The following is a 14,878-nucleotide window of genomic DNA, read 5'->3' as shown; positions in this document are numbered from 1 at the left end:
TGGGACCTTATATTAGTTAAGCAACACAGGCTGATGGTACCTGCATGCTCCTTGCTGGCTAGTAAATTTTAAGGTTCCCGATTCACTTAAAATAATTACGTCTCTTCACGATCTTTGAGGAGACTGCTTGAGAGCAGTCATTCCAACTTTTCCTGTCTGTCTATGCTGCAAACTAGGTGGTAGTTGTTCACTTCACAGAATGACAGAGCAGTGGCAATACGAATGGAGGTATTGATGTTTGGGGACAGAAGCTGGGGCCATTCCCTATGCTGCTTCTGATCGATTTCTCAGTAAGTTTAAGGCAGATTATCGTTAGAGCATCTGGTGGGTATGGTAGACCAAGACTCCTAGGTTTGTCGGGGCGCCTGGGTGGCTTAGTCGGTTAAGCGTCCGACTTTTGCTTAGGTCATGATCTCACGGTTCGTGGGTTCGAGCCCCGCGTCGGGCTCTGTGCTGACTGCCAGCTCAGAGCCTGGAGCCTATTTCGGAGTCTGTCTCCCTCTCTCTCTGACCCTCCCCTGCTCACGCTGTCTCTCTCTCTCTCTCTCTCCTAGAAATAAATAAAAATATTAAAAAAAAAAAAAAGACTCCTAGGTTTGAGAGAGGAACACTAATGCATTGTCCTTATAAAAGGTGACAGAGTGGCCCTGAAAAACAAATGATCATTAACACCATTCCATCATTTATACCTCTCTGGATCTAAAGTATCTCCTTCTCAGGTGCCTCATTATCATACTACATTGTTGATCTTCTTCCACTGCCACAAAATCAATTTTTCCCATGTTAGCTAAAACTTCACCTTATTTCTACTTATCCTGTTATTGGCACCTAGACCTATGCTCCAGAACATTCAAGTGCAAGAGGGACAAAGGCATTAAAAAAAAAAAAACAAAACTTATAATGGAGACCGAGTGTGTCCTCTGCCTTTGTCCATGTGGGCTAGGAGGTCTTGATGAGCTGTATAGTCAGCCAAGTGATTAGTGTCCTTTTGGTCTAGGATTATTGACAATTCAGTAAAACAATACATATGGCTAAACTAGAATTATATTTGAATCTCCTAGACTCCCTTCTGACAGGGCTACCACTGGACATCCTGGGGGATGCTTTCAAGTAAAACGAATACATCATGTCCAAGCGTAGTCAGGGCAGAAACCTGGATTTTAATAGAAGTGTATATAACCTTATACCTTATATAAGTATAGAAACCTCAACCTTCTTCCTGATAATTGGTTCTCTTGGTGACACAACCAAGAGGAGACAATCCCTTTCTGGGGACAGCCATGTTGAGTAACTGAACGATCTTATTAAATGTGTGGACTAGGAAAAGGTGAGGGAGATAGAGTCAGAAATCTTGTTGATTTTATTTTTGAGAGGGCCCTTCTAATGCTCAGTGATAACTTTTCAACAGTATGAAGTGTTGAAGGTCCACTGAACACCTGTACTCTCAGCCCATTTTCAGGTAGCTTTTGTGATTAAAAAAAAAAAAAAAGGACATCATTTTAGACAGCAAATGATTCATAAAGCCACAAATATTAAGCAGATTGTTTTCAAGGGCCATACTGGTATGGCTGGAGTCAACAGATCAGACTGGACGAGGAAGACCGTAACCTGAATAGGCATCCCAAGTGGTAAGGAACTACTGATAGCCCAAAGAAAGGTGATCAGAGGCGTGACACCATCAATTTGTCATGGAAAAACTGGTCAGCTTTTGACATGAATCCCAAGTGTTGCATGCTGTGGTAACCTCTGCATCTTTTGAAAAACAGTCCTTTGTGCCCAGTGTGTGATGGCAGATTCATTGCCATGGTGGGCAGCAGCATTTTTGGCAGTCTGTCCGGTGCAATTTCTATCACATGCTTATTTCAATTTGATCTTTTCAGACAATGGGTCCTTAATGGAAGTAGCTTCATGAATGACCCAGATGATCTGATCAGCTAAGATTTGTTTCTGGAATTTTTATCCCAAAGAGGAGTAACTTTAATGTGTCAGTCTATAGTTTTCCAAGTGGCAGACCAAATAGTTTATTGACTCTTGGCAATAGCTCAGGAATTACTGGAGACAGAGTAAGGTTTATGCTTTTGTTTTTAAGTGGCACAGAAGTTGCTCAACCAAACTTCCAGTATTTTAGTCCATGTAAAATCTATGTTGAATGGCAAGGTTATCATTCCTGACATCATCTGTTTCAGCTTTGGGACTCCTTAGCAGATTGATTTCTGTCTGAGGCTGTGGGTACTATGTCCTTTTGTTGGTTTAGGCTTGACTCACATATTGGTGCCTTTTAAAAACATTTTTTAAATGTTTATTCATTTATTTTTTGGAGAGAGCACAGCAGGAAAGGGCAGAGAGAGGGAGACAGAATCTGAAGCAGGCTCCAGGCTAGGCTCTGAACTGTCAGCACAGAGCTTGATGTGGGGCTCGAACCCACGAAGCATGAGATCATGACCTGATCTGAAGTTGGACACTTAACCAACTGAGCCACCCAGGGTGCCCCTTGGAGCCTGTTTTAAAAAGGAATCCACCTTATTTCTTGCTACATTTTTATTAATCTAAATTATAGCCTGGTTTTAAAATAAAGGATAGGGAGTTTTCCCTATCAGGGTGGGGCTGATCATACTAACTTACGAAGATTACTGTGGGTCAGTTTCTCATTCTCCAGTGAACTTCTGGATTGTAAACCCAATATGGAGCATGAAGAGCCTCAATGCTAGTCGTTGCCTCACTAGGTTTTCCTGTGGGAATTAGTCTCAGGGCAATCTCCCAGAGAAGGCCAAAGTTTTGTTATTGCAATCAGGACTCACTACAAAATCTCTGAGACTTTACAGTCATCTTTGACAAAGTTGGCATGATAGAGTGCAAGAGATGTTTTGTCCTAGGATAGCCCAGCTGTTGCATTCTTAATGATCATTGATTCCTGCCACATTGTCTCCAAAGAGAATAGCAATAATTCTAAAAATTCACCTAGTTTCTGCCCATAAGTAGTTTCCATTATTATTATTTTTTTAGTGGTCATCGTAGGTACATTGAACTCTTGGAACCACTTCCCAGATCTCAGTCTAGGACAACTACTTCCCCAGTTCCTTTTCATTTTCAGCATTGACTTGGACAACTATTTTATTGCCTTGTTGATCATACAATTTGGTCAACCAGAAATATACCTTTATGTCAATTTTCCATCTTCATCAGCAAAATAGTGAAGGACTATAAAGGTTCTGAAATTGCATTATGTTTCCTATAGCCAACACATGAGCCTGCCATACTTTCATGGACATTTTGAAGACAGGAGTCTCCTGGGTGAGAGATAAAATAAGTTTATTACTCTCAGCAATAGCAGTAGCCAAAATGACAGCATTTCCTTTGTTTCCTCAATCCCACTTCCCACAGAGTGAAGTGGACTAGATGATACACAGTGGGATATGTTGTAGAAGAAGAGCCCTTAGCTTGGGGAACCTGAATGTTTTATAACAGTCAGAAAGCATGTCTGCCATTTGTTCCACAGTGAGGGACAGTAGTAGAGCTGTAGACAAACTATCCTTTTGTTCTAGAAGAAGACTTTACCTGTGTTATCCAAGGCTTTTTGTAATATAAGCATATTTGAGAAGATTGTGTACCATAAAGGACATTTAATGTATTCTTCCCAAAACATTCAGAAACATAGGAGACTCATGGAAAATTACGGCCCATCATCAGTTTACTTAGGCTTCTTTTGCCTGATTGGAACTTGTGATTCCCTATTAGTAAGGGCATTGTCTTTAATGGAGGAAGTGTTCAGATGCCAGGCAAGATTTTTAGGACAAAGTGACCTCTAGGATGAATGCAAAAGAAAATGAGGGAATTACAAGTATTAGTAAACTTTTAAGGGTTTCCTCATATTGCAGGACCTCCTTTGTTGTTGTTATACGGCCAGAGAATTGAAAGCTTGAAATGTACCTGAGAATAATCACAGGAAACATGATAGAGGATAAAGTCTTTCTCTCTGAGAAGGCTTAGTACACCTAATCCTGTTTTGAATAGCAATATTAATTGACAGAATAATTTAAAAATAATTTAAATGGAAAAAAATGTTATAGAAAAGCTGGAAGAAGTGGTATAGTCATATACCCACGACCTAAATTTTACATGTGATTTATTACCTATCTTTCTAAATCTCTATCCCTCTATTCATTTATCAATACATCTTTTTTTTTGATGCATGTCAAAGTAGGCTGCAGAATTCAATACATTTCATGCCTACACACTTCAGGATACATATAATTGATGAGAGAATTCAGTATTTCCAGTTTTTTTTTTCTAAGGAAAGTGTTTACATAGAGTGAAATGCCCACATAAAAAGTATGCAATTTGATGCATGTTGTGTTATATGATACATATGATACACATATTCTTGTGTCACCCCAAGTCTTATCAAGAAACAGGATGTCAGCCTCACTCCTGAAAGCCGACTTCTGTCATTTTGCAGGCAATTGGTCCCTATCCTCATCCCCCAAGAGGAAATCACTGTAGTAACCTTTTTAAACTGTAGATTCATTTTGTCTGTTTTAGAACTTCATATAATTGTAGTTACACCATGTGTAGTATTTTGTGTACATTTTGTTTCACTCAGAAAAATGTTTTTGAGATTTAGCTACTCTCTCTTAATCAGTAGTAGATTCATTTTTATTCAAGAGTAGTATTCTATTAGATGGATATGCCAAAATTTGTTTACCCATTCTCCTCTTGATGACTACTTGTGCTATTTCCGGGATCTAGCTATGAATAAAACTGCTATGAATATCATTGGACAAATCTTAATTGTGTGTCCTATTTAAAAATTTTTTAATGCATGGCTTTGGGGAGTAAAAAATGTTTGTAAGTTTCTTAACTGCTGTGTCATTTAAGATTTGCTTTATCTTATATATTGTTATTCATGTCCTAAAGGCCAGACCTTATTTGGTATTTTACTACCAGTACACTGGACTTATTAGGTTTTATTTATAGATTGACTTTTTCTTGAATTTCCTCATCAACTGTAAAAATGTATCTCCAGATATTTTTTCCCCCCATTTTTTTCTTTTATGTGTTCATTCCACCATCATTTGTGGAATGTTGTCTGTTAGACACTCTGCCAGGTTTTGGTGATATGTTAGAGACTATCTAGTTTATTAGTGCAGGGCACATGCACATTATACACATACAGACACACCCACCCACACAACGATCATCCAGTATAACAAGAGCATTGAGTAAGAGTCTTGTGGAGAACACAGGAGAAGAGATTGCAGTCAGATGGGTAGTGATGAGGTAAGGAGAAGCTTCTGGAAGTTGACTTTTGAGTAAATTCTTGAATTTAGAACTTAAACAAATCATGTGGATGGCTTCTTTATTTAATACATGAGTAAACTGGTATCTAGAGAGTTTCCCTTATTTGTCCAAGAGAGAGTTAGGTAGGACTTCAAAGCTCCATCTCCTGAGTTCCAGCCCAGTGTTTTTTCTTCTGAGATGTGGTATTTCAGTACATTTTCATAATGATTGGTTGACAGCCTACCATGTGGTAGGCCTGGAGTCATGTTTTGGGATTAAAAATGAATAATATGCAGTTCTGCCATCCGTAAGTCTTAGTGGTGCTAACTGCACACACACAGAGATGTATACAGACACATATATCTTGCCATCTCAGCAGGAGGAGCAAAATTCCATGAAAATACAGAGGACACAGCATCTAAAGGTGTAGGAAGCGAACACAATTCTATAAAGTCTTTCCAATGTTTTATTTCAAGTATCACCTTGAGGGTCACCCACAGGCCTCTGCCTAATTCCCCCTCAGGAACATATTGAATCAAATCTTCTCAAGGAAAGGCCATAAAAACCTCAAGATTTCCTTTTAGGTTTATTGCTGACACCATAAATCTCTTTCCCATCATGCACTGTAGGGTCCTTGAGGACAGACATTTTGTGTCTCTGAGGTCTGCTCTCACTCCTGCAGTGCATTGATGCTTAATAAACATTTGAATCAATAAAATGAAGTCCAGTCAACAGGAGGCTTCAGGCAAGCTTCTTCAGAGCCAGAGAGAGTGCTGAAGAGATGTGCAATCTGCCCTCCCAGGGTCATGTCATCTCAGCACAGGCTGGGAAAAGTGATATGTTGGTGTTCATGTGGTGACATTTTCCCTATAATCCTTTCCTCATAGCCCCAAAGCTTGTCTTAAGTCTTGGACTTCACTCAAATGGGTATTCTTGCAGATACCCAGTGTCTACTCACTTTTATTGTGTCATTTGACTTCTCTACTTCAGACACAAATCTGTTTACACCTAGGACTGGTATACCTCTTATTTCCTTTATTTTAAAAATAATCCTAGTTCCCTTATCTTTATTCTCTTTGAAAGCATAATATCCCCACTGCATTCCAGCAGAATTCAGAAAGTTTTTTTTTTTTCTAACTTGAGCAATGAGACATTGGGAGAAATCTCTTCTCTTAATTCTTTTTTTTTTCCTCATTATAGAATCACTTATTTTTTTAAAGTTTATTATTTTGAGAGAGAGAGAGAGAGAGAGAGAGAGAGAGAATGAATGTGAGAGGAGCAGAGAGAGAGGGAGAGAGAATCCCAAGCAGGCTCTGTGCTATCAGTACAGAGCCCAACTTGGGACTTGAACTCATGAACAGTGAGATCATGACCTGAGCAGAGATCAAGAGTCAAATGCTCAACGAACTGAGCCACCAAGGTGCCCTAAGAATCACTTATTTTAACAGGCTACAGTTTGAGTATAATACATAGCAAAAACCAGCAATGATGTATTTGAGTTAACTTTTTGACTTACTACCTAATGACTTGTTTTTAATATCTTTAGTAAGTGTATGCCCAAAAGATTTTTCTAAGACATGTCAGTGAACCCAAATGATCTTAAGCCTTATTTGTGCCATCCTTATTTATTTCTTCTGTCCATTGTATTTATTCTATGTTATCTTGAGAATACATAGCTTATGTCAGTTCTCTTGTAAAAAATTCATATGTCAAGGTCATCTATTTTGGCACCTAGGTCAGATATCCCCTTAGGAAGGGTCTCAGTGGTTTCTTCACAGAAATCATAGCTACATCTTTTGGTATCTATTGCAATCATGTATTTGCTTCTATTTTGGTTTGTCTGTCTTCTCTCCTGGACATCAAAAGCATCCTTCAGGGTAGATATGCTGTCTGTTTTTTATCTGCCACTCTCGTTTAAATATAAAATCCTAATTACAACTGGCAGGTATGTAGGTTTAAAATGATTTCCAGAACTTTCCTTCTGGACCCATAAGATCCTAAAATCTGTTTGGAATTTGAATGAGTTGATTTTGGTTTTTTTCTTCATAGGAAAAAGAAGACCATTTTGAATCTGTTCAACTGAAATCCTCAAGATCCCCAAATATATGACAAGACAGTGCCATAGCCTTCAGACTAATGAACACAGAAAGCTGATCTCTAGTTTTACAGGACCATAGTTTAGATCCTGTCCTCACCTCTGGCACATTGGTGATCTCACAGAGGAGGGCCATGCCACTGAAAGGGGAAGGAGGTGAAATGTTTGATTGCCTTATCACATGGTCAAGTATCTTGCCAAAAATAGGAAAGGAAATGGTTTGGGTCTCGACTGAAGATGAAGCTCCACTCAGGAAGAGATTTATCTGTAAATAGACATAACTGGAAACCAAGGTTAAGCCCTCCAGTGCACTGCTGATGCATGCCATATAATTAATGGGTAACTTTTATTCTTTATAACTTCTACATAAAAAGTATGCTTTGGAGGGCAGATGTGAGCATATGCATTGTGATCCCATTTATGTCTTTGTTTGGGGAAGATTTGAAAAAAAGTTAAGGTATAGTTTTTTTTCCCATTATTTATTTTCCTGACATACCTTAAAACATCTTTTCTATTAAAATTCATGAACAAAGAAAGACAATAAGTTTTTCGTTTTTTTGGTAGGGTCTTGATTTCAGAAGTCTGAGTAAGCAGTAACTTTTTAGGAAGAGTAAACATGTAAACACTTGTTTGGGTTTTCTACACTTCTATTTGCCTTTGAAATTTCAACCTTGTTGGACCTGGTGAGAAGGGCTTGAAAGAATGGATATTAAAAAAAAAAAAGCCAAGAGACAGACTTTACATGAAAAGAAGCAAACTGACACTATCATAGAAATCAAATGGCTTAAAAACATTTATGAAATGTTTGAAGTATAATTTTAAATGAGTGAGAAAACTTGTTTATCAAATCACTTGCAGAATCATGAAGAAGAAAGTGGCATAGCTTGTGTATAAGTATAGATAACTGTGCAAAGGTATTGGGATAATTTCATGTTTCACTTAAAATGGCAGTGACTTTTGCGTTTATCAAGCATCAAAGGTATATATGGTTATTTTTCTGCTAAGACACTGAGAATTATGACTTCCGTAGAAGTTTTTCTTCTTGAGCAAATAAGGCAGGAATTCCATTTTGGGCCATTGGATATAATTGTATTCATACTAAGAATTTGGTTGTACCATAAGTGGTTATGAAATAAGCTTATTCAGAAGTGATCCAGGTAATCGCAATATTTCCTCTGTCGGATGGATTACTAGTATTAGCATGACTTGAATGTTATCTGTGAGAAAAGTGTGGATGAAGTTGGATTTGACTAATTTTGTGTAAACCTTAATTGTTTCAGAATTGGGAAAGAGGGGAGTTCATTGACCATTGATGATCTAAGGTGCTCCGGTTTGTTTTCAATAAACAGTAATCTTTGTAGATCTTAATCTAGATTTTTAAAAAGACTGGTGGTTGCCCAAGAGGCAGGTCACAGGTCCACAGTTTGTGGGATGTTTTGCCCCAAGTCTTTGAATCGGGTATGACTTGGAATTTTTGATTCGGCAGGTAATGTCTTTATTTTTCTGGAAAATGAGAGAAAAATAAATAATGGTGCTTATTTGGTGGGTAAAACACTGGGCCATCCTGTTATTGTCGAATGAATGTTTTGTGTACATCTTTGCTGTGGGATTCCTGAATCTAGAGGAGGTTGCCATTATTTTATTGTTTGTTGTGAAATTCAGGGAGGGCGCCACTTAGCATGAACATGTTCCATGTTTAATTTCTTAAATCTTATTTTTTAAAATAAGAGATTATTAGAAGAAGTTATTTTGGCATTGCTCACATTTAGCCTGGTAACCGTGCTGATGAAACTTTCCCCATCTCTATCAAAATTTAAACAGAAGAATGACAGTCCATTTGAGATGCCCCTTTTCAGAGGAACCATGGCAAAGGTATACGGGCTGCGCAGAGACAGGAGGGTCCACATAGTCACTGTCACCTCTCTCCGTCTTCGGCTGTGCTCCCCGTGTGTATGTACCAAGCCATAGAGATAATTGGGATTTGCTCCTAGGTAGCTTCTTTCTTCTCCTGTCACTGGACTAAAATCTCTGACATGTCAAAAATGCCTTAAATTTTAATGAACTCTGTGAAAAATGCAGTTGGTATTGAAGACTTTATTTATTTTATTTCTAATTTTAGATATAAAATAGATTTTGTCAGCTCAGCCCCATCTTTGGAAGGGAGCTGCCTTTTCCCTGTGGATCCCAGTGATGTGTCATTTTATTCCAAGCACTGAAGAAGTATGACGGAAAGAATATCATGAGGAAAATGTTCAGACCAATCTTAGCTATAAAATTTACTGTAATTTTATGTCTTGCCTTTGCAGTGCACAGTGGAATGTTGAAAGGCATAAACAAATTAATCATGTTTTGTGACTTTTAATAGACATTTGTTGTTTCTTTCCCCTCATAAATGGTAGAAGACAAAGTTGTAGGTTATTTTTCTATGAGGCCCAGGTTTTGAAGCCTTAAGTACTTCATTAAGTCCACTGTCGCCCTATAATATCTCTTAGCACTCTGTCAAAACATATTTAAATCACTTTTCCAGTGAATGAGACCATGTCTTCTATGGATAAATTACATCATGCCATTTAACACTGTTGAGCAATTTGATATGTGTCCGCTTGATTTAAAAGACTGAATTTTATTCTTGTTGACTTTTCTCATTTTTGGTTGCTAGTAATCAAGTCCTTTCCAGGATTAAAAATGTTTCATAGTATTTTCATGTAGACTTTTGTGGTTATTTTCTTCCCAAGGAGAAAATATGGTTGAAATGTAATATGGAAGAGTTGCTTGGGTCCAGTCATTTATTAAGTGGAATCTCCAGGTTCCTAGGTGTTGGGTCATGATTGACTGTGATTCTTCAAGACCCATTGGGTCACCTGTTATTTGACATTTCTCAATCGACCTACTTCCTGTAGTTCATGACCATTCCTAATGGGAAGCTAATGTGCAGATCATTTCTCCCTTCTCATGAAAGTGAATTTCCTGGAAGTTGGGTTGGGAAGATGACTGCAGTTGGTAAGTTTAAAGCCAGTGTATTGCTCACATTTATCATTTTTTATGCAGAAGTTAGGTAGAGTAGATCTTCAGAAAAATGAAAATACCCTCACATCTATTTTGTCATAACCATGAATACTATCTCAGATTTCTAAGACCAAGTCCTAAATTAAGGTTGTCCTAAAGGAAAGATCCTAAGGGGAGTAAACTAAAAAGAAACAAACAAACAAACAAACAAACACCTGATGCATTGGTTGGGTGCTAAAATGGACTTCACCTTCATAGTAACTGGCCAGAGATGACGCTCTTGCTGGATTTTATTTCTTTTAGTTTAACATTTTCAGATGAGTTCATTTTAGGATCATACATGAAAGAAGTAAAACTTGAAGATGGGGACAAATAACTGTAAATTGATAACACTGTTGCAGTTGATACTGATATAACCATTACAGTTGATATTACTAATGAAATTGTCTGGATCAGAAGCCAGCAAACTTTTGCTGTAAAGTATCAGACAGTAAATATTTTCAGCGGACATGTGCTCTCTGTTGCAGCTGCTCAACTCTGCCCTGATAGCGTGAAGGCAGCCACAGACCCTATGCCAACACACGGGTGTGGCTGCATTCGGGTAAAACTTTATTTATGTAAGTGGAAATTTGAGTGTAATTTAAATTTCAATTGTCCTGACATTCTGTATTTTTTTCTCAATTATTTAAAAACCTAGAGGCGTTCTTGGCTCACGGGCCTTATAAAAACAGGTGCTGGACTAGGATTTGGCCTCTGAAGTATGGTTTCCTGACTGCTGGTTTTAATTGCAGCAACCCATATGCAAAACTATCAGAAGAATCTGCATAAAGATTTTTTGCTCTTTAGGAGCTCACCACCTCAAGAGTTTGTCAAGTCTCTAGAGATTCAGGAAGAAAATTACCCAACCCCCTCCCTTGATGATTTAATCGCCTAAACAAAGACAAAGCCAGTTACTCTTTTGAATTACTCTTGTAGTTTTGGGATTCAATTATGGATATTCATTAGCAAATGTAAAACTAAAGCACATGAGTTGGCTCAAATTCAACGAGCAAGATTGATTTAAAAGCCTTTTGTCAGTGTCGATGTAAGGCTTTTGCTAAGGTAACTGGTTTGGAGATAATATTCAGTCTTATTTACAGATCCGGTGAAAGTAACCATAGTATTCCTGAGTAAGGGCTTTTGACGTACAAAAGCAGCTTCAGCATGGATTCTTGAGCCCGAGCATGGACAGGATCCCCTGGTCCATTTGCATGCATCCTGGCAGCACAGACCTCTATCCACACACATTTACCAAATCATATTTTAAGATTTACTGAGCTGCAAAAGACACTTAGGATCCCTTTAATAATTGATGAGTCAAGAAACAGATCTCCAGTTTCCTTGAACATACTGTCCTACTAAGGCTTTTAATTTGCTGGAATTTGCCTCATTTTATTAATGAGTCTTGGAAGAAGAACTGTATCTAAAATAGCCTGTGGATATTGGTAGATTTAGTTTAGAGCAGGGCTTGAAAGTATTTCCTTTATCTCAGATGGCTGCTTTGGATTACCATTGGTTGGGTTAAATAAAACAGTTTAAACCTGTGGGCATTATGTAAACCTAATCTTTCTATTACAGGACAGAAGTGATCATTGCCTGATTCCTGAGTTTGGGTCTTTGTTACTAGAGGTGTGGTGGTTATAACCCACAATGGTGTGCCATTTTCCTGGCACCTCACTTTGCTTGACTTTTTCATGCTTACAGCCCTTTGCTGAAGAGCTCTGGGACCCAAAGCTATCATGGTGGGCAAGTGAGGAAAGTCGAGGCTAGACCAGGGGGAGTGTGGAGGTGAAGACTGTAAAGGTGCCCTCGCTCAGTTGCCTCCTTTCTCAGACTGTCTCGATCTGTTCATTCTGTGGTCTGCCAACCAGGCTGTCCCACAGGTTGAAAATGGGGCCTTTTTATATTACCGTGATGAACATGAGTGGGCAAGAGATTCTATTAACATTCAAACTAGAGAGGACACAGAACATTTCAGGAACTGTAAACACTCAGAAAACCAACAGTTAGGCACCCTCATCATCAGGTCTTGATATGTTAATGAGTAGGATACATCATTCTGAGTTCCATACATTCAGGAAGTTTTTATGAAGATGGGTCAGCTCACCCAGTTTTATATTCTGGAAGGATGAAATGTCTTCTGGAGTAAAAAGTATTCAAAACCTCTTTGTTCGATGGTTTATGTAAAAACGAGTTTATAGCCACTGTTTCCCATACATACTCTGATTGTTTTTTAAAAATCTATTTCTAGGGATCACATGTTAGGTGATGCACTGTCAAATAGGAAACAAAGTTTATGGTAAGGAAAGAGAAAATTACAAGAACTGTCAGCGATTGTACTTCCACAGTGCACATGGAGTGTGAAAGACACAGTGGGCCACAGATCAAAGCCAGCTCTCATATACAGTGTTCTCAAGATTCACCCACCACCTAATTGTCTTATTTAAAAAGATCCATGATCAATTTGATTGTTTTAGGCATCAGCTGTGTCTCTGAACAACCCATCTGATATCACCTTCCTCAGACTGTCTCATCCCATCAGTTGATTGCTTTTATTCTCCCCCACTTCAGCCTTGCCTCATCCTTTATCTTGAACAGACGTGATGCTCAGTGCTCACTTACCTAGAATTCCTGCCAGTTTCGGCCACAGGAGGATTCTTTTCTGCCATCTCATGCCAGCTGAATCTACTACCTGATTCTCCCCACCTACTCCCCCAAATCTGGGATCTTCTTTGAATATGAAAATTCCGGAACTGATTTGCACTGTTGTCTTTGAGCAGCTGGATGGATTGAGTAGGTTGCTGATTCAAATGCATTCAGAAGGAAAAAGAAAATTTCTCACCTCTGACTCCCCCACCTGATATCCTTCAAGTACAGTTCTGTTGGCGATGTGCACCTGGCCACTGTTTCTAGATGTTTTAGAAATAGCGCCTACATATCCTGATGAACCAGGCCCCAGTTATTTAACTCACTGGCCCTTCCTATTCTTGAGTCTCCTCTCCCTCTCTCTCTTTTCCTCAGTCATACTTCATTCATTAGAATTCTTCCCTGTCCTGGGACACGTGGGTGGCTAAGTTGGGTAAGGGTCGCACTCTTGATCTCGGCTCAGGTCATGATCTTGAGGGTCATGAGTCTGAGCCCCTCATTGAGCTCCATGCTGAGCCTGGAGCTTGCTTGGGAGTCTCTCTCTTCCTCTCTCTCTGCCCCTCCCCCACTCATGCACATGTGCGCTCTTTGTCTCAAAAGAAATTAAAAAAACTTAAAATAGAATTGTTTCCTGTCTTTACCCTCCTTAAAAGCAGGAACTACATCACATATTTCTCTGTCGGTCCCCCAAAAGTTATGCCTATATCCTAACCCCTTGCACCTGGGGCTGTTACTTTATTTGGAAAAAGGGCCTTTGCAGAGGTAATTAACTGATGGCTCTTGAGATGAGATTATCCTGGACAATGACAAGTATGCAAGTATTCTTCTAAGAGACACACAGAGGGGAAGACAGACACGCAGAAGGTGATGTGAAGATGGAGCCAGAGATTGGAGTGATGTGGTCACAAACCAAGGAAGCTGACAACCACTAGAAGCTACAAGAAGCATGGAATGGATTCCCCCCCAGAACCTCAGGGGGTGCAGCTGACACTGTAATTCTGGACTGCTGGCCTCCAGAACTGTGAGAGAATAACGTTCTGTGGCTTTAAGTGATCCTATTTGTGGTAAGTTGTTACATCAGCCCGAAGAAATGAATGTCTTCTGTCTTCATGGTGTCTTGCACAGCCCCTGTGGTGGGAAGATGAGGTCTTAGTGAATTTTCCTACATGGATAAATGATTTGTGACTGAAGGGTTAAATGGAGAAATAGGAAAGTGTGGGTAAGAATAAGCCAGTTTTACCTTATCCATGCTTTCCCTGTTCACTCTTGTATTTAGCTTAGTAAAATATTCAAGTTTAGTGACAAGCCTCTGTGTCTGAGTATTGTTACTGGGCATTTGGAAACGCACTGGGAAATAACATATCCTGCATTTTACTGCCCCTTTTAGCTATCCGTGGTAAGAATGGTTTTCCACTGGAATGACAGGATGCTATCCCAGCCTCCTTCCTAGCAACTTCCTGGTTAGGTTAGAGTAGATAACATTAGAAAAGTTTCCTGTCTTTGTGCTTTTGAAAATGAGAGCCATCCAGCCTTCCCCGGGCTTCTGTACAGACGTGGCTTCATGTCATCTGGCCCCTGAGACAGCCTGATGGTTATGGTATCGTCAGTCAAAATCTGATCTTTGTGATCTACAAAGAAGTCCAGTTTTGCTCAGAACTCTCTAGCAGGGTGACAACTTGGGTTCAAAGTGTGCGTAGATGTAAAGACAAGCACACTTAGACAAGTATTTCCAACATCTTTACAGAGGTGATCTGAAGTCAATATTTTCACATTACTTGGAGTGATTAAAAAAGAATAAGCCATTATCCACCATGC

General features: G+C 39.1%; 1 protein-coding gene across 2 annotated transcripts in view; it reads left to right on the top strand.

The window, feature by feature from the left end:
• Positions 1 to 8,100, top strand: part of ELAPOR2 (endosome-lysosome associated apoptosis and autophagy regulator family member 2) — a 220,181-nt gene extending 212,081 nt beyond the window's left edge. For both annotated transcript variants that reach the window (XM_077766796.1, XM_077766797.1), the window contains exon 22: positions 7,327 to 8,100. In XM_077766796.1, coding sequence (XP_077622922.1) covers positions 7,327 to 7,386 — 60 coding nt within the window. In that variant the 3' untranslated portion in view covers positions 7,387 to 8,100. The remainder of the gene's footprint in view (positions 1 to 7,326) is intronic.
• Positions 8,101 to 14,878: the final 6,778 nt, after the last annotated feature.

Source organism: Crocuta crocuta, unplaced genomic scaffold (genome assembly GCF_008692635.1).
Source record: "Crocuta crocuta isolate KB4526 unplaced genomic scaffold, BGI_CrCroc_1.0 scaffold165, whole genome shotgun sequence".
NCBI classification, from domain to species: domain Eukaryota; kingdom Metazoa; phylum Chordata; class Mammalia; order Carnivora; family Hyaenidae; genus Crocuta; species Crocuta crocuta.
Note: the sequence above shows the minus strand (reverse complement) of the source record. Positions and strands in the feature narration are given on the sequence as shown.